The 19,588-nt window shown below is 43.0% G+C and overlaps 1 protein-coding gene across 1 annotated transcript in view; it reads right to left on the bottom strand.

Moving 5' to 3' along the window:
- The window catches only part of SBNO1 (strawberry notch homolog 1), a gene marked incomplete in the record, with an annotated part of 3,303,179 nt that overhangs the window by 2,415,619 nt on the left and 867,972 nt on the right, over positions 1–19,588 (bottom strand). Inside the window, 1 exon segment of the mRNA XM_044068578.1 lies at positions 8,104–8,264. Coding sequence (XP_043924513.1) covers positions 8,104–8,264 — 161 coding nt within the window.

Genomic DNA, 19,588 nt, shown 5'->3' with positions numbered 1-19,588 from the left:
ATGTCAGGTGCCCTCCAAATGGGGAGCAAATAAAATTAAAAACACAAAGAATATACATCCAATCCCAAAAGCAAATACACCAAAAGGGCTTATAAGCATAGTGAAAGAAAGTATAAGTATAGTCAGAGGAAAAATAGGGGGCTGGAGGGAGGGTAACCAGGACTGCAACAGTGAATACACTTGAACATCTACATTTACGATAAGTGTACACAACTGTACTATGTTCTTTGTGTTTCACTGTTGCAGTCATTACATTTGGGTAGATTCCCAAAGCTATGGTAGGGTGGATGAAATTATACAGCATTAGGACCAGCTATAAGGCCCTGCAGGACAACAGTGGCAAAGCCAGCTCTGGATTTAGAGAAGAAAGGTAAATGGTAATGTTTGGTGAACGTATGAACTGAGCTCTAGGTAGCAACTTCTACAATGTCTCTGGAAGGAACACCTCTGCGAAAAGCTGTAGAAGTAGATGCAGCCCTGGTGAAATGAGATCTGATCCCCTGATGGATAGTTTTACCATGGCGCATATAGCAGAAACGAATACAGTGGCTTATCCATTTGGAAATAGTCTGCTTTGAAACGGCCTTTCCCTCTGCCCCTGCAGCAAATGCCACCAGCAGTTGTTCAGATTTTGAGATTTTGTCCTGTTTAAGTAAAATCTAAGTTGTCTGTGTACATCCAATGAATGCAGAATCTGCTCCCCCTTGTTCTGTGGATTGGGAAAGAAAGTTGGCAAATGAATGATCTGAGTAAGAGCCACACTGGATACCACACTTAGGCATGAAGGACGGATTGGTCCCGAGAGGCACCCTGTCCGCATGAAAAATGATGAAAGGCTCCACTGCCATAAGAGCCTGTAATTCGAAAATCCTTCTAGCTGAAGTGACTGCTAAAAGGAAAGCCGTTTTCCAGGAGAGAAATTTTAAGTCTGCAGTAGCAGCTGGCACGAAAGGAGGGACAGTGAGTTTTTCCAATACAAAATTGAGGTCCCAGGCAGGGGATGAAGCTCACCTGAGTGGACTTAAGTTTTTGGCCCCTCTGAGACGCTGCTTTAGCAGAGGATGAGAGAGAAGGGGAGGTTCTGTGTTGTAATGAACTGAAATGGCTGAGGGATACATTTTTATGGAAGAAAAGGACAGGCCCTTGTGAAGCATCTCAGTTAAATATTGTAAAATCTGGGAAATATTGGGCACTGCTGTGCTTCTCCCTTGTGACTGATTCCTGACACAGAATCTTTTCCATTTGTCAGCATAAGATTTTCTAGTGCTAGACCTTTCTTGCTTCCAAAATAACATCCATCACAGGTTTGCTGAGGGATGCTAAGGGTGAATTTAGGTGATTAGCCACTCTGCAAGATTCAAAGTTTGGAGCGGAGTGTGCAGAATTTGGTTGTTTTGCTGAGACAGTAAGGTGTCTGAGACAGGTGCCACAGTGGAAGATGTGACACATTGTGTAGGAGTGGATACCAGTGTTGGCGAGGCCAGTCTGGAACAATCAAAATATTTTTGGTTTGTCCTGTTTGACTTTTATAACAACTTTGGAGAGCAGAGGCAGAGGGGAAGGCATAGACGGATAGGTCTTTCCAGCTGAAGGACAGAGCATCCACTTTCCAAGCTTTTTTGTGATGTGTTCTTGTGCAGAATTTGACCACCTGATAGTAATGGGTTGAGGCAAAAAGATCTATGTCTGAACTCCCCCATTTGCATGTCAACATGTTGAAAATCCATTGTTTCAGTTTCCATTCGTGTGGGTCCAATAGATTTCTGCTTAGTTCATCTGTCAGAGTATTCAGCTTTCCTGGCAGGAATTGAGCTTGTAGTTGTATTTGACAGGCCAAGGCGGTGTTCCACAATGCCATGGCTAGTCTGCAAAGGGGGTAGAAGTGTGTACCCCACTGCTTGTTTATGTATCACATAACTGTGGTGTCTGTCTAGCATTAATTGTCCTGGATGAGGGTAGTCCTTGAAGGCTGTCAGTGTATTCTGTACAGCTAGCATTTCTTTTTGATTGATATGAAGATGCACTTGATTCGGACTCCATTTGACCTGAATGCACTTCCCTGCCAGATAAGCCCCCCAAGCATAGTCTGATGCGTCTGTAGTTAGGGTTTGGGCGGCAGGGGGTGGAGTGAATGGCAGTCCCTTGTTTTGGTGGCAGGCCTCTGCCCACCATAGGAACTCTAGTTGCAGGCAAGGTACGATAGGAATCATTGTTTTCAGGCTGTGACAATTTTGACTCCATACACTTTTTAAGTACCACTGAAGTTTCCTTTTATGCAGTCCTGCATATGGAATTAGAAGAATGTAGGAGGCCATGAACCCCAAGGCTTACAGAATTTGTCTTGCAGATAGCAGGGTTTTTGTGGCCACCTGTTTGAAGTTAGTTACCAAATGAATTTGCTTTTCTGGCATAAGGTAAGCCATCTGGGCAGTTGTAATCAAGCGAGCACCCAGGAATGTATTTTTTTGAGAGGGTACCAGTTGTGATTTCTTTTCATTTATAGTACACCCAAGACAAGTTAGAACCCTTTTTACAAACACCAGATGTTTTAGAAGAATGTCCCTGTTTTCTGCCTGAATTAGACAATCGCCCAGGTATGGATATATTTGGATATTTTGCCTGCAAAATGCAACTGCTGGAGAGCCAGGCACTTTGTAAAGACCCTGGGCGCAGTAGATAAGCCAAAGGGCAGTGCAGAGAACTGGTAATGCAAGTAGCCTGCTTTGAAGCGGAGGTATCTTCTGCAAGATTCCCTGACTGGGATATAAAGGTAAGCCACAAGTCTAGAGTTACCAACCAGGTATCTTTGCCTAGCATAGGAAGTAACTGTTGAAGAGTCAGCATCTTGAATTTTAGAATGTCCAGAAATGTGTTTAGAGTAGTTATCCTTGGCCTGTCAAATACAACTACAAGCTCAATTCCTGCCAGTAGAATTGGACCCCATGATTTGTCTTTTCTGGGTACCAGGAAAAGCCTTGAATAGAAATCTTGTCCCTTTTCTTCTTCTGGTACTGGTTGAATAGCCCCCATGTTCATGAGGAACAGTACTTTTATCTGTGCCTCTGCCCACTGATTTGGGGCCAGGTATGGCCATCTGTTTGGGATTGGCAACGTGTGGAAATGAAATCTGTATCCCTGGGATACTATACTTAAAACCAATTTGTCCAGGGTTATAAGGTGCCAGTTGCTTGCATTAAGTGACAGTTTTCCCCCCAAAGGGGCGGCTAAAAGGTAAGTGCTTGGTAAGAGCAAAGGAAAGTCACTGAGACTGCTTACCATAGGGAGGTGTCTTGTTCCCAGATTTGGAGGAGGAAGCACCCCCATTGAAGTCCCTTGTGACTGAAACCTGGAGTCTTTGGAATGTCTGGGTTTGACTTGAGCGGCTCTCGAAGGAACTGGAAAAGACCATTTCTTATTAGGCCAGTGCCTACTAAATCTTGGAGGTTGCACTTGTAAGAAATCTTTCACAGTTTGCATAGATTTAGCTTTATCTTCCATCTTTTTTAAAGATTCTTCAGCCTTATTACCAAAGGGGCGATCCTGTTGTAAAGGAGCATCCAACAACTTTGCTTTAACATAATCAGGCAGAGTTTGCTCTTTGAGCCAAGCATGCCTTCTTAGCACAGACCCAGTTACAGCAGCCCTGCAAGAGGCCTCCAAAGAATTAAAACCACATTGCAAAGTATGTTTTTCCAACTTGTTCAGCTGAATGCAATAGATCCTGTAAATCTTTATTTTCCACACAGTCAGAAATTATCATCATTTTCTGTTTAAGCAGTCTCACGATATGCTGTTGATATTTAAGCATATAAAATTGACAGTTTAAAGCCCCGATTGCCAAGGTTGCAGAAGTGTAAACCTTCTTACCCCATCTATCCAACACCCTGGAATCTCTATCAGAAGGGGTAGGATTTTTAGCAGTAGAAGCCTTAATGCCCTTGGGACCCTGAGAAATGGTTTCAGGATCTGCAAAAGGATTTTTGAAAAGGAATTTGTGGGAGTCAAGAACCCTGTAGTATCGGTCTGGCTTACAAGGAGCCAGAGGCAGAGAATCAGGAGCCATACTAGATTCTGAAAAAACATAAATAATGTCTAGAACAGGAGGTACAGCAGCCAAAGGCCTATGCTGAGGTAGAAGAAAATTCCTAAGTCCCTTTTTAGATTCAGAGAAATCCTGACTTTCCCAGTGGAAACGTTCCCTTAATGAATGTCAAGTTTCACCAAAAGAAAAATCCTCAGGGGGAGAAGAAGGAATGGAATCTTCTGCATCAGAGTCCTCATAAGTAGGTATACACAAATCCTGTTCATTAGAAGAGTCAGAAGAAACAGAATCCTGTTCAGAAGATTCATAATCAATGTTTTGCCTAGGCCTCTTAGAAGGGGGGGGGGGGGGTGACTACCCTTGATCAGAGTAATTAAATCTTCAGCCATTTTGATCATTTGTTTTTTAGGCATAGGGGCCTGCACATGTGGCCCAGGCATCGTTTTTTTTAGTCATAGGTTTAGATTTTGGCCTTAGTTTTGAAAATGGCAGTCTAATAAACAAATCTGTAGGCCTGAAAACACCCTCAGAAGGCGGTGCCTGCACAGCGGCTCCGGACTCATCTAAGGTAGAGACATAAACGGGTTCCATAAATGAAGCATCTCGCAGCATAGCGCACTCCGAATGGGTCTCAGTAGAGGCTAGCGAATCAGAAGTAGCGGGTATCAGGGGCTGCGAAAGCGCCTCAGTGAGTATGGCGAACTGTCGACTGCCTTAGGAGAAGTGTCGTCATCAGTTTTGGACTTCGACGGCCTGTCTTTTTTTGCGGTTTTTTAGGTATTCCGGTAGTCGGATTGCTAACAGACGACATTTTTGGATAATGAAAGCGTGAGCCAAAATATTTAGAAGCAAAAATGTACTGACGTTTAATAGTGTGTTGATTAAATTTAGCACAAAACCGACAGCAAGGTACGTTATGGTCAAGGCCTAGGCAAGGAATACAGTACAAATGAAAATCCTTATGAGGTATTTGCTTCCCACAAGTAATGCAATTATTAACTTTTACTGACATCGATAAGGAGCAAGAAAAAGTTTCCCCAACGGGGTACTTAGCTTTTCAGTTTAAGACTTCGGTTCTGAAACTCGAAAATGAAAATTTCAAAAGTCGGCCGACCGGCACTTGCGAACTTGCTTCTGCTTCGGGCACCGTGCGGCAAGAAAGACTGATGTAATGGCATCAGCTGCATGTTTTATACCCCTGACATCATGGAAGAAGGGCCAGCAACCAACACAGGACCCAAGACTTTGTTAATCAGGCCGACTGAGGGCAACCTGCCAGCACATCACCCAAATGTTATGACTGCAATAGTGAAACACAAAAAACATCAGTCTTTCTTCTGTCAGACTCTCCATTTTTGTGCAGAACAATCTTAAAATCATGTTCTAAGCCTAATTCCTCTTGGACAAAGTCAAAATCTGAAATAAGAGCACATTTCCTTCTTAAATTAAAGCAAATGTTTAAAATAAGCCTTAAACAAAACCTAGACGATTGTCTGTCTGCTTTAGCTGAAGGGGACATAGGTAAAGAAAAATGTCCAAGATTATGCCTCTTTTGGGAGTGGTTCCCGAATGAACAAAGCACCCTAAAAGTCTTCCTTAGTTATCAAAATCCTCAGCATAGCCCTACTAAACATCTGCTTCCTCCTCCTCCAATGACAGCAAGTGTGGTTCCCCCTTACCTGAAGCAGAGAGCTAAGCAGCCCTAGAGGGTGTGCCTACATCTCGTTTCGTAATGTCTTCCCAAGGAGCAACACCAGAGGGACAGAGAATTGTGACGGAGGATCCATGGACTCTGATACGAGCACAGTGGTATCACCCACCAAAAGTCAAGGCAAATAAGCAGAGTCAAAACCAAAGCCTACCTAACTTTTCACTTCTTATGGATTGGTGAGGGAACATCAGAGGAGCTGAAACAAAGGTTCATCACTCTAAAGAGGAAAAAAAAAGGTTGCCAAGTGGATAACAGTCTTACCATCTTGTGCTTCCATGAGAGCGTGATCAGAGGAAAAATCAGTGTCAACCACAAAAAAAAAAAAAAAAAAAAAACACTAGCCTTATCTCATAGCAACACATTTTGACAGAAAAGATAAACCTTACTCACAAAAATGGAAGGTAGCCCCCCCCCTCCCCCAACGCCTTCTCTACCTAACTTGCAAAGCATTACCCAACCTCAGAATCCATGGAAGCCGCAGCAGAGAGCAAGGCTCAGCAGTACTTCAACAAAACTTGTACAGTTTCTAAATTTTGGCATCCTAACCACTGTCTTTATACCACTCTCCTTGAGCTTTGCAGTGATTAGGATGGGTGGAAAGTGCCCTAGAGCTTCAGAAGCTAGCTGGTCATCCAATCCTTGGCAGGAAGTCCTATATAGCTTAGGCTACTGCAACACTGATCCAGTGATGACCATCATTAGAAATAGGAGTAGTGGAATAAAACTAAAGCATATTATCAACTTTTCATATTAACAAAAATCCATAAAGTGATCATATCACATTACTAACAAACAAGTCACTACTAATAAATTTTGTTTCCTAGAAACTCACAACAAAACTGGGTACAAACTACACCAATACATCTTCCAATAAGCTCTTTAGCAACAGTCAGCAATAAGCAACATTATCAGAAAACTATTAGCTTCTCAAGTCATGCAGTACAACTGAACACATGAATTGCTGAGATATGAACACTTGGAACCTCATAAAAAATAGACAAGGGCTAAGACTTCCAGCCATCAAAAGGCAGGGAGGTTTGAGCAATGAAAACTTCAAGTTAGCACTATGATTCTAAGAAAAACAAACGCCACAACTCAAGAATCATCTGCATTACATGAAAAATGCTAAACTGTCTTCAAAAGGTCCCCTAACTGCAGAACTGCAGGGGGAAGGCAGGGAAGCCCTCCCCTGGAGGAACAAGGGATGAAAATAGGCTACAAAGGCAGGGGCCTTTAGCAAAACAGCCAAAGGATTCAATGATGTTGACCAGTCTACAACTGATGGAAAGGCACATTTCTTATGTACACCAACAACCATTTCAAATGTTGCTCCCAGATTAGAACAAAGTGATACTTTTCTTACGAGAGGAGGACTATAAACTTTTTGCCCTCTTCTTTGACTTCCCTTCCACATGAACACTTCAAGAAGAAATGAAAAAAGTATTTATTTACAATATTATTGGCAAAACAAGGATGCACCACTGTGGTGATATATCTAGACAAAGCCCAGGTGATTGTCAAAGCAGCAGAGAGAGAAAGTGTTTCCCTCCTGGAGGGGAAGGTGGTTAGAGAGGCATCTCCTACAATGACTTCCAGCATAGACTGGGATGTTGTGTGGTTAGGGGGTTAGTCCAAACAGGTGGATGGGTGATGGACACAGCTGAACTGCTGCAGAGGAAGAGGGACATGTTGCACATCCTCATTGCACACCTACCCTTTAGACTAAACCATGAACCCATATAAGTATTGGGGAAACTGGGTAGACAAAAAAAAATTCTGGTGGATGTAAGACCGGCAAGTCCACACCCTCAGGTCCCACACTGACCCCAGCCCAAATGCCTAGAAGTCCAGAGGTATTTCAGAGAGGCTTGTAGACCTGGTAATGGACATGGGACACAGACTGTGGTAAGAGTGATGTAGGGGGATATAAAAAAGGACACTCAAAATCCCAAAAAATAGAATTCTACAAGGGCCACCTTTGGAAAACAGTTGGACTTTAAACAGAAAAAAGGATTTTCATCAGAAGTCAATTTCTATGACCAAAATGTATAAAACTTCAAATTTCTACTGAACTTAAAAATTGGAGAGAGAAAAAAATATCAATTCACTGAACAAAAGGAACAAGTAAAGGCATAAAAGCAAATGCAGAGTGCTGCTACTGGATGACTTCACCACTGAAATGTATCTGATCTCTGCTAGAGGAGAACCAACTGCTGAAAAAGATTTCAAAATGATTATCACAGGTTAAAAAGCTACGATGATGATACCCAGTCTTTAGCTCTAGTTTCCTGAAAGTATTACCCAAGTTTTATCTAGAAAAAAAAAAAAATGTAAAAAGTCTATACAATACCTGAGCAGCATAAATGATGGCCTCTAGCTGCAGAGCTGAAAGCCACACATTATCAATGGTTTCTTCAGGCAGTGTGTGTTTATACCAGATATTTGGGGGTGTGACACTGGACAAGGAGCTAGTTTCTACCACTGGATCAGGATGACGTAGACCAACTCTTACTAAAATGCAAGGAAAAAAACATTTAACAAGCCTTAAAAATTTAATGAAAAAAACAGTCTCACCACAGAAATATCATTATGAAGGCAGGACAGAAGCGGATTGAAATGATCAAGTTCTTAAAATACATCTTTCATAAACAAAAGCTATGGGTTACATCAGCCTGTATTACATCAAAATCAATACTTGTTTCTTGGTCCTAATAAGAAAATCTAGCTAACATAACATTAATACGAAAAGTTCATTCTGTACAACCACAGCTCTAAAAGCTAAGCCCTGCAAAAACCTCCTGGGATTTCAAGGTGAATGTGAGAACTTCTGTGGGAAACAGGGGAAAGAAAGAAGTTATGTACTCACCATAACGTTCCATGCGTGTTGTACATCTCGCCTTCATTCTTTACTGGTGGGTTCAGAACTGATCCTTAGTTCCGACTTGGCAGTTTACAAAAGCTCAAGGTCTTCAACTAGCTTGTGGCTTACTTCCTATCCCATGATGCTCTAGGGAATCCCCCAGATCTTGTTTGCTGTTATACTAATATATGCATATATATATTTTTTTTAATTATTTTACAAGCCAAGAAGAGGGTAAGAGGATATTAGACGCCAAACAAACTCTCAATCCTCCAGGAGTCAAAGGCTGGGGGAAAGAGGGTGGGACGCAAGAATGAAGGCGAGACAGACAACACACATGGAACATTATGGTGAGTATAGAACTGCTGTGTATGTGATGATGTCCTGTCTCACCTTCATTCTGTACTGGTGAGACAGCGTCTATAGCACCATCTTTCTTGGCTGACTCATGGGAAAACATTCTTCAGACCACTGGACCAAAACAGGCCTTGTCCCTGGAGGCCAAATCCACATGGAGTAATAAAGGTATGAGGACTTGCCCATGTTGCTGCAGCACAAATGGTATCAATTGGCAGCTTAGCACAAAATGCAGAAGAGGTAGAGATAGCCCTGGTAGAATGAGCTCTTACTTTGTTGAGAAGTTGTTTATTTATGGATTTGTAGGGGAATGTAATGCAATCTGACAACCATCTGGACAGAGTGGTTTAGGTTCATAGGTGTGTACTAGGCTAATGGGCCCTGGAGCCTTTAACAAGCCTAGCCCATAGGATTACCCTGGTATCGTGCTACCCGACCTTAGTTCCCAGTGAATTTCCTATTTCCCATCCACTCATCAAGATTTCTCTTGAAGAGGGCCAGTGAGGCCTTCCACTTGACATGTATTGGAAAGTCTATTCCATAGCATGGTCAGTCGCTGTGTTATGAACCTGTCCCTCCAGCTTGTTCTGCTGATTGTTCTGACGACAGTGAGGTCTCTGGAGCATGTAGTGCTGAGGGGTTGGGATTTCTTTAGATGTAGCATTTCTAACAGAGCTGGGTTAGACATGGCTTTGTAAGTCATGCAGAGATTGCCTCAAAGTAGGCGATATGAGACAGAATAGTTGGGAGTTTTTTTGAGTCTGTTCATATAGGACAAGTGTTTAAGGTCCGGGATCCTCTGAAGTATTCTTGCAGCCTCTCCAGCTGTAGCAGGTGTCTAGAGAGGTACATGTCAGATAAGGCATTGTACTCTATGATTGGCCTAATGAGAGAAGAGAAGAGGGAGACAATGACCTCTTTCTTCCTGGATGGAAGACTCTTAGTAATGAGATGTGCCGCATACAACTTTATGACCACAGTGGCAATGTGGTGGACAAAAGAGAGGTTGCTGTCAACCTGTGTTACCAGATCTCATAACGCCTTCTGTGCTCAGTTGACTACTATCGATGTGGTAATTCATGGGAACCGGGTTTTTCCCACAGAGGATAAAATTTTTTAGAACTTAGCTAAAGGCCATAGTTCTGACACCAGTCGTTTGTCACAGTGAGGCCTTTCTGTAGGATGTCAGCATCACTTGGGGAGTTAATTATGGCTCCCAACTTGCAATAGTCTGTGAACTTAATCAGCCAGAGTCCCTTTGTGTTGGCTTGGACTTCAGAGAAGTAGATACCAAACAGGAGAGGACCCAGGACCGAACCCTGTGGGACTCCACTCATGACTGATCGGCAGTCTGACTTGGAGTCAGCTACTTTCACACTGTGGGTTCTGTGAGCCAGTTTACAACCCACCTAGTGATACAGGGGTTGATGCCTAGCTTAGAGAATTTTTCTACGATTCCCGAGTGGTGTATAGTATCAAAGGCTTTGGCCAGATTAAGATAGGCTATATGAACCACCTTGCCTTCATCCACAGCTCTCGTGATGGACTCTTAGTCAACCAGGTTGAGCAGCCATGATCTACCATTCACAAAACCAAACTGTGTAGGATCCAGAGTTTGGAGATCGCCTATATCCTTGTTTATTAGGTCCATGATGATGCGTTCCATGGCTTTGCATATCAGACTAGTAAAACTAATGGGGCAATAGTTCCCAGGGTCTGTAGTCACTCCTCCACCAGTGCGCCATTCAGTAGGGACAAAGCCTGAGGTGAGGTTGTGACTGAACAGGGCACACATGTGGAAGTGCTAGTTCAGTCTGTAATTCATGTAGACCACAGCCGTGGTATGGTTAGGTCTCATAGAAGCTGTATCTTTGGCCTTGGACAGTGCAACCTGTGCAGCAGTAATACTGGGTGTCTGGCAATCTACTAATATTGTGATTGGTCCTTTGGTGGGGGAGAGAGGGGTAAAGTTGGCACTGAATCTGTCAGCCATTATAATGGCAATATCTGTTGGCTCGGTATAGGAGGTGCCATTGTGCAATAGCTCTGAACAAATCTGGGTATTGCAGTGGAGATTCTTTACATAACTTGTGGTTGTCTTTACTATCTGCTGCAATTCTGTTTTCATAGCTAGCTTTAGAGGATTTGATGAGGGATCTCACCTTTTTGTTGAGGCTAATCAGGGAGAATTTCCAGTCTTGGGACTTCACCCTATTCCACATCAGTTTCCTCCTTCTGTTGTAGAGTTAGTGGCAGGGGACCACCAGAAAGGATTTTTTTTTTTTTTTTTTTTAGGAGAGCGTCTTGGTTCTATTGGGTATGTTGAGATCCATGCATTTGTGTACGTTTTCGTACAGGGCATTAATGTGATTTGGTGGTCATGCAGCTGTTCTCCAATGGCATGGTTACCGTGAAGTTAACACTTTTGTTTTTAGGAGCCCAAAGTTAGCTTTGGAGAAGTTTTTCAAGGTGGAAACCTTTGCCGGGGGGGGTTGTTGATTTCCAAGGTGATTACTTTGTGGTCAGATTTAACCAGGGAGGAGTTGACTTATTGGTATAGAGCAACAGTCGCCCATGTTAGCAAGGACCACGTCAAGGATGTTGCTACCTCTAGTTGGGGTAAGAACGAGCTGGTTCAAGGCATTGAAATTAATGAATTCTAGGAAATGTTGGGCAAGTGTATTGGTACACGAGTAGTTTTCCCAGTTAATGGAGGAGTATTTGAAGTTGCCCAGTAAGTGTGTTAGGTTGGACCCTAATATTCTCCAGGGTGCTTAGGAATGTGGAGTGCGAATCTTGGGACATGGTTGGGGACCTATAGCAGGCTACAACCTGAATCGTTGTTTTACCCAATTTAGATGCACCTGAAGTATCTGTGATGCGTTATGTTGTGCTACCAGTCTGGAATTGTGTGCATCCTTTATGAATATGGAAACACCACCGCCTTTGGAGCTTCGGTCCAGGTTCTGGGGCCGAAAGGTGAGGAATGAGTTACAGCCTGGTAGTGCAGGGGTGCTTTCTGCTGCCTTGAACCAGGTCTCTGTTACAGCACAAATGTCAATGTTCTCCATTTTAAGGAGTGCTTCGAGCAAGTGCATTTTAAGATTTAGACTTCTAGCGTTGAGCAGCATGACCCTCAGATAGCATGTTTGTAGCTGTTACAGTGGTAATTTGGTCTTTGGAACACCACCTAAAAAAAGCATTACAGGGGTGGCAAAAACCTTGGTCAGTATCCCGAAGCCCAGGGGTGACAGATGCAGGTCATCTCTGGCAAACATCCAGGTCTGTCAAACATGCCAACCCAGGCAGACAGATACCGGATCCCCTTAGAATGACACCAGAAACAGCCAATTGTTGATATCAGTCATTTTCTGCTTGTACTGTGGTATCATTCTGGATGATGGTAGAGAATGCTCAGGGCTAGGCTCATACCCGCCTGGGCTACATAAATCATAGAGCTCCTCCATCTCTCTACATGTAGTCCAGGGAAAGTACAGTTCTGTACACTTATCATAAATGTAGATGTTAGAGTGTATTCACTGTTGCAGTCATTACATTTGGGTAATTTGCTGGCAGGTTGCCCTCAGTCGGCCTGGTTAAAGTCTTGGGTCCTGCGTCAGTTGTCCCTTCTTCCATGACGTCAGGGGTATAAAACATGCAGCCGACACCATTACATCAGTTTTTCTTGCCCCAACTGTCAAGTGCCCCCCAAATGGGGAGCAAATAAAATTAAAAACACGAAAAACATACCTGCAATCCCAAAAGCAAACAGACCAAAATGACTTTTAAGCATAGTGAAAGGAAGTAGAGGAATAGCCAGAGAAAAATAGGGGGCTGGAGGGAGGGTAACCAAGACTGCAACAGTGAATACACTCGAACATCTACAGTTACGGTAAGTGTACACAACTGTACTATGTTCTTCGTGTTTCACTGTTGCATTGATTACATTTGGGTAGATTCCCAAAGCTATGGTTGGGTGGAGGGAATTATACAGCATTAGGCCCAGCTATAAGGCCCTGCAGGACAACAGTGGCAAAGCCAGCTCTGGATTTAGAGAAAAGTGGTAAATGGTAATTTTGGTGAATGTATTAACTGAGCTCCAGGTAGCAGCTTCTAGAATGTCCCTGGTAGGAACACCTCTGAGAAAGCCTGTAGAAGTAGATGCAGCCCTGGTAGAAGTAGATGCAGCCCTGGTGGAATGGGATCTGATCCCCTGGGGGACAGTTTTTCCATGGTTTATATAGCAGAAACGAATACAATAGCTTATCCATTTGGAAATGGTTTGCTATGAAATAGCCTTTCCCTCTGCCCCTGCAGCAAATGCCACCAGCAGTTCAGATTTTCTTTGAGATTTTGTCCTGTTTAAGTAAAATCTAAGTTGTCTGTGTACATCCAAAGAATGCAGAATCCGCTCCCCTTGTTCTGTGGATTGGGAAAAAAGTTGGCAAATGAATGGTCTGATTAAGAGCCACACTGGATACCCACCTTAGGCATGAAGGATGGATTGGTCCTGAGAGATACCCTGTCCACATGGAAAATGATGAAAGGCTCCACTGCCATAAGAACCTGTAATTCAGAAATCCTTCTAGCTGAAGTGACTGCTAAAAGGAAAGCTGTTTTCCAGGAGAGGAATTTTAAGTCTGCAGTCGCAGCTGACTCGAAAGGAGGGAGAGTGAGCTTTTCCAATACAAAATTGAGGTCCCAGGCAGGGGATGGAGCTCTCCTGGGTGGTCTTAAGTTTTTGGCCCCTCTGAGATACTGCTTTAGCAGAGGATGAGAGAAGAGGGGAGGTTCTGTGTTGTAATGAGCTGAAATGGCTGAGGCATGGATTTTTATGGAAGAAAAGGACAGGCCCTTGTGAAGCATCTCAGTTAAAGGACCACTACGTGCTGCTTTGCTTGCTTTCTCATTTCCGAGGTTCTCTTTTCCCCTATTTTTTGAACGTAGCACTGCACCATATTCTTTTGGTTATCCAGAATGACAATTTCCCTGACTTTTTTCATTAGCTGTTCTAATAGCTCCGGTACTGTGAGCCATCTTTGACTATATCACAAACTCGCATAGCTGAAGAGAAGGTATGGGCGCTTGAACCCTTTGGTAATAATGCCCTTTGTTACTTTTCACATTTTCCTCCGTTGCTGCCCAAGAACCGCCCACGACCAGCCTCCTTTAGTCCTTTCACCCTGGGAACGCCCCCAAACACTAACTATGCATGGGATTTTACTTTTGGTTCTTGCAGCCTGTAAAAATGCAATGCTGACTGACTGTGGGAACTGTTTTCTTCACAGTAGTTGCTGCACACATCTGTTTTGTTGAGGGATTGCTAGAATACCCGATTTTCACAGTGACTATTTTTTAACTAGAGGTATCTGTATCACATTTTTCTTTAAATTTTTTTTCCCTACATATATGTACAGGTCATGCAATGTTCCTCAGTAAAAATACATCAAAACTGTTTAGTTTCAGAAGTCGGGACAGAGGCAAAAGTAACAGGAGAAAGAGCTGTAAATAGGGACACGTTAAATATTGCTGTTATAAACGTAGACATGTGTTTAAATAAAACCAGTATTTGCATGCATTTCACCAAAAAGTCAACTCATTATTTACTGACTTTAATCCGTAGGCAAACCTGAAAATGTCAGTAGGATGGACCTAAGTTACAAGCCAAAATCTGGACATTCTGCAAAAGTTTGTACTATTGAGAAGTAAGGTTTTGCATTACACGTACTGCTGTGGAGAAACCGAACGACTGCCATTATTTTACCCTGGCTAAGCATCAATTTTGCTGTTTAGCCAGTGTAAAATAAGAAAAGAAGACCAAGTAAAAATAGAAATGTGTGTGTATGCCTGCATTAGAGTGCGAGTGAGATCGATCGTTCAGTAATTTTACATTTGCTAAGCAGCAAACCAACTTATTGTAGTTTTTCTGCTTATCGAGTGCAAAATAAAGAAATTTAAGAAAAAAATAGGTGTGTGTGTATGCCTGCAAATAACACTAAAGAAAAAAAATAGAAGTGTGTGTGAGTGTGTATGCCTGCATTACAGTGCAAGTGAGATCGATAGTGCAGTTATTTTACACTCGCTAAGCAACAGTTTTGCTGCTTATTGAGTGTAAAATAAACAAATTTAAGAAAAAAATAGGTGTTATGTAAAAATGTGGATTGCCTGTGAATGTTTGTGGATGTATGAATGTGTGCCACCTATTTTTGCACACTGCCCACTCACTCCCATAAGATGCCCACTTACCTACTCCCTGTTTTGATATGCCACTCTCCTCTTTTCTATACATAATGCAGATAAGGGTGTGTTATGACACCTAATTCTGCATAAGTGCAATTAATGCATGTAATGCACTGCTCATCTTGGTCCCCACATACAAATTACACTGCCATGCCTAACCTGTTATACAGGAGCAATCATGGCCTATATTATCACAGGATCATAGGAGGTTACTAGGTTAATGGCCCCCAATGTCCTTACAAGCCTAGCTCAAGTTCAGCCTGTGTTCTCAAGAGTGCCTGGTTCAAGCAGTCCTGCCATCTGTGCAAATTGCCTTCCAGCCCTCATTCAGGCATGACAATGTCATGTTATTTTGTATTTGTTCACATGCTCATGTATAGCTGTTCCTCTATGTCCCAGTTGCCGGCATTCTTTATGGGTGTTAAAGACGGTGTAGGTTTACCTTACCAGGTATGATTTCTTTCCTCAGTATACCTACATCAGCTGTTTTAAAGTCTGGTGTACTAATATAGTAAAGTCCCGAATCCAGAGTTGAATTTATTAGTGAGGTCTCTCCTTAAGTGGACCTCTTTGAAAAAAGTACAGTTTTGTACCTACCATAAATGTAGATGTTCGAAGATCCACATTGCTGCAGTCCTAACACTTGGGTAGTCCGCTGTCCCAGTCGGCCCGAATACCAAAGTATAAGGCTGACGTCGGTCAAGGCGCATTAGTCTGACGTCAGGGTACAAATGCGCATGACCGACGTCATTTCCTCAGTCTTTTCTTGCCCCAGATGTCAGAAGACCCTAAAAAGATAAGGCCAAACCAAAAAACAACAACACACCAAACACCCCTGTACCAAATATATGTACAATATATATATACAAAGTCAGAAAGGTACAATCCCACCCACACAACCACCCCTAAACACAGAGGGGAAGGAGGGAGGGTAAATTGGACTGCAGCAATGTGGATCTTCGAACATCTACATTTATGGTAGGTACAAAACTGTACTATGTTCTTCATACCACATTGCTGCAGTCCTAACACTTGGGTAGAATCCCAAAGCAGAGGTAAGGGAGGCTGGCAAATCATAAGGAAGCAGGAGCTGATAACATGCCTTGCAAAATAGCTGTGGCAAAACCAGCCCTAGACTTAGAGTAGAGAGGAAGGTGGTAATGCTTAGAGAAAGTATGCACTGAACTCCAAGTAGCTGCCTCCAAAATATCCTTAGTTGCCACCCCTTAGAAATGCTGTTGAAGTGGCAGTAGCCCTAGTGGAATGAGGCCTAATCCCAGCTGGAATCTCTTTGCCATGATGGGAATAACAAAATGCAATGCAAAACCCAATCCACCTAGAAATAGTTTGTTTTGACACAGGCTTGCCCTGCGAACTCAAAGCAAAAGAAACAAACAACTGCTGAGACTTTCTAAAATCCTTAGTCCTGCTTAAATAATAACGCAATTGCCTGTGTACATCTAAAGTGTGCAAAATCTTTTCCCCTTTATTTTGGGGATCTGCATAGAAAGTAGGCAAATGAATAGTTTGGTTTAAAGCCACACTAGAAACCACCTTAGGCATAAAGGAAGGATTAGTACGTAATGATACCCTATCCTTATGAAAAATCAAAAAAAGGCTCAACCGCCATAAGGGCCTGTAACTCAGAAACCCTTCTTGCAGAAGTAATGGCCAACAAAAAAGCAGTCTTCCATGACAAGTATTTCAGGTCAGCAGTAGCTGCAGGCTCAAAAGGTTGTAGAGTAAGTTTCTCCAACACAAAATTGAGATCCCAAGCAGGAGTAGGAGCTCTACATGGGGGTCTTATATTCTTTGTCCCCCTAAGAAATTGCTTGAATAAAGGATGTGAAAACAATGGTGGGTCACAATCATAGTGAGCTGAAATTGCTGCAGCATGAATCTTAATGGAAGAGAAAGACAAACCTTTGTCCAATAACTCAGTAAGATATTGAAGAGCCACACTCAAATTAGGCTCCGAAATCTCCAAATTCTGTGCTGCAGTCCACAATAAAAATCTCTTCCATTTTTCTGCATACACTTTCCTTGTACTAGGTCTTCTGGCTTCCATAATCACATTTAAAACTTGTTGAGGAAGTTGAGACCTGCTGTCTTTCAAAACAGAATATGCCAGGCTGTTAGATGAAGAGTTTGAAGCTTGACATTGAGCAGATGACCGTCCCTCTGAGACAATAGGTGTGGAATCAAGGGTAAAGGCCATGGAGGCTTCCTTACCAGACTCCTCAGTAATGGGTACCAGTGCTGCCGAGGCCAATCTGGTGCTATTAAAATCATCCTTGGCTTGTCTTGTCTGACCTTTAGAAGCACCTTTGGGAGAAGAGGCAGAGGTGGAAAAGCATACACATGAAGATTTTTCCAACTGAACGAAAGAGCATCCACTTTCCAAGCTGTGTGATGAAATCCCTTCGTGCAAAACTTTGGCAGCTGGTGGTTTAGTGGAGAAGCGAACAGATCTATGTCTGGAGTTCCCCATGACACTGTCAATTTTTGAAATACATGAAGATCCAGTTTCCACTCGTGGGGATCCATGACTTGTCTGCTTAACACATCTGCTAAGGAGTTCTGTGCTCCCGGCAGAAACCTTGCCTGAAGAGTTAGTTGCAAGCTGAGCGCAGTCTCCCATAAAATCATTGCTTGCCTGCACAATGGGTAGGAATGTGTACCCCCTTGTTTGTTGATGTACCACATGACAGTTGCGTTGTCTGTTAGAATCAACACCTGCCCTGGAAGAAGTAACTCCTTGAAAGCCATTAATGCAAACTGGACTGCTAACATCTCTTTCATGTTGATATGTAGATGCTGTAGTCTGGCAGGCCACTTGTCTTGTATCCACTTCCCATCTAGATGAGCTCCCCAAGCAATGTCTGAGGCATCTGTCGTTAGAATCTGACTTGCCTCTGGCCGGGTCACAGAGAGTCCCTTGTTTAGGTGACATTCCTGAGCCCACCACAAGAATTCCTTTTGAATGCAAGGTATTATTTGAATGACAGTGTCCAAATCCTGGCAGTGCTGTGTCCATAGATTTTTGAGATACCATTGTAGCTTCCTCATATGCAGTTTGGCATTGGGAAGCACCAGAATACAAGATGCCATGAACCCTAAGGCTTGAAGGACTGTCCTTGCAGTCAGCCCGGACTGAAGAGATAATTGATGGAAGTAACTGGAAAGATTCTTTTGTTTGTCCGGGGTTAGAAAGGCCATCTGGGCTGCTGTATTCAGTCTCACACCCAGAAAGCACATGTCTTGAGAGGGTACTAGACTGGACTTTATTTCGTTCACAGAATACCCTAAGCATCTTAGCACTGCTATGACATATTCCAAATGCTGTAGAAGGTCTTCCTTTTCTTGAGCCAGAATCAGGCAGTCGTCCAAGTAAGGATAGATTTGAATTCCTTTTAGCCTGAAGTAAGCTATCACTGGAGCCAGAACCTTTGTGAATACTCTGGGCGCAGTAGATAAGCCAAAGGGCAATGCAGAGAACTGATAATGAGAATTTCCAGCTCGAAAACGCAGATACTTTCTGCAACTTAGTCTTATAGGCACATGAAGGTAAGCTTCCTTGAGATCTAAAGTTACCATCCAGTGATCTTTGCCCAGTAGAGGTAAAAGCTGTTGTATCGTCAACATTTTGAACTTTGGAATGTCCAGATAAGTGTTGAGGATAGATAAATCCAAAATTGGTCTCCACGTGTTCCCCTTCTTTGGTACTAGGAACAGGCGAGAATAAAATCCTAGGCCCCTTTCTGGCACAGGAACTGACTGAATGGCTCCTATTTGGAGTAACAGAGAAATTTGTCTCGCGAGCCTCTGTTCTTTGTAGAGGAGGAATGTCTGGCATGCCTTTGAAAGGAGGCAAGGTATGGAAATAAAACCTGTAACCGTGGTGAATGATATCCAGAACCCATTTGTCTTGGGTAATTAAATCCCAATTTTCTTTGAAAAGAGACAGTCTTCCTCCTAGAGGTGCCGCCAGGCAGAAGGTACTGGCAGCTGAAAAGGCAGGTCATTGGGTCTGCTTACGAAAGGACTGACCCCTGCCCTCACCAGAAGTCTGAGCAGGTGAACTCCCTGCCCTAGGCCTAAAAGAACCTTGAGCTCTGCCCCTACCACGTCTAGACCTACCCCTAGACTGGGAATCATAAGCAGGGTAAGTCCACCCCTTAGTAGGCCAATTTCTACTAAACTTGGAGGCTGCACCTGCAAAAATCCTTAACAGTTTGCATAGACTTAGCCTTGTCCTCCATTTTCTTTAAAACTGCTTCCACAGGCGAACCAAACAACACATCAGACTGTAAAGGAGCATCCAAAATCCTTGACTTAACATGCTCAGCTAAGTTCTGATCTCTCAACCAGGCGTGCC

This window comes from Protopterus annectens, chromosome 4.part0 (assembly GCF_019279795.1).
Source record: "Protopterus annectens isolate FY-2018-M chromosome 4.part0, PAN1.0, whole genome shotgun sequence".
Taxonomy (NCBI): Eukaryota; Metazoa; Chordata; order Ceratodontiformes; family Protopteridae; genus Protopterus; species Protopterus annectens.
Note: the sequence above shows the minus strand (reverse complement) of the source record. Positions and strands in the feature narration are given on the sequence as shown.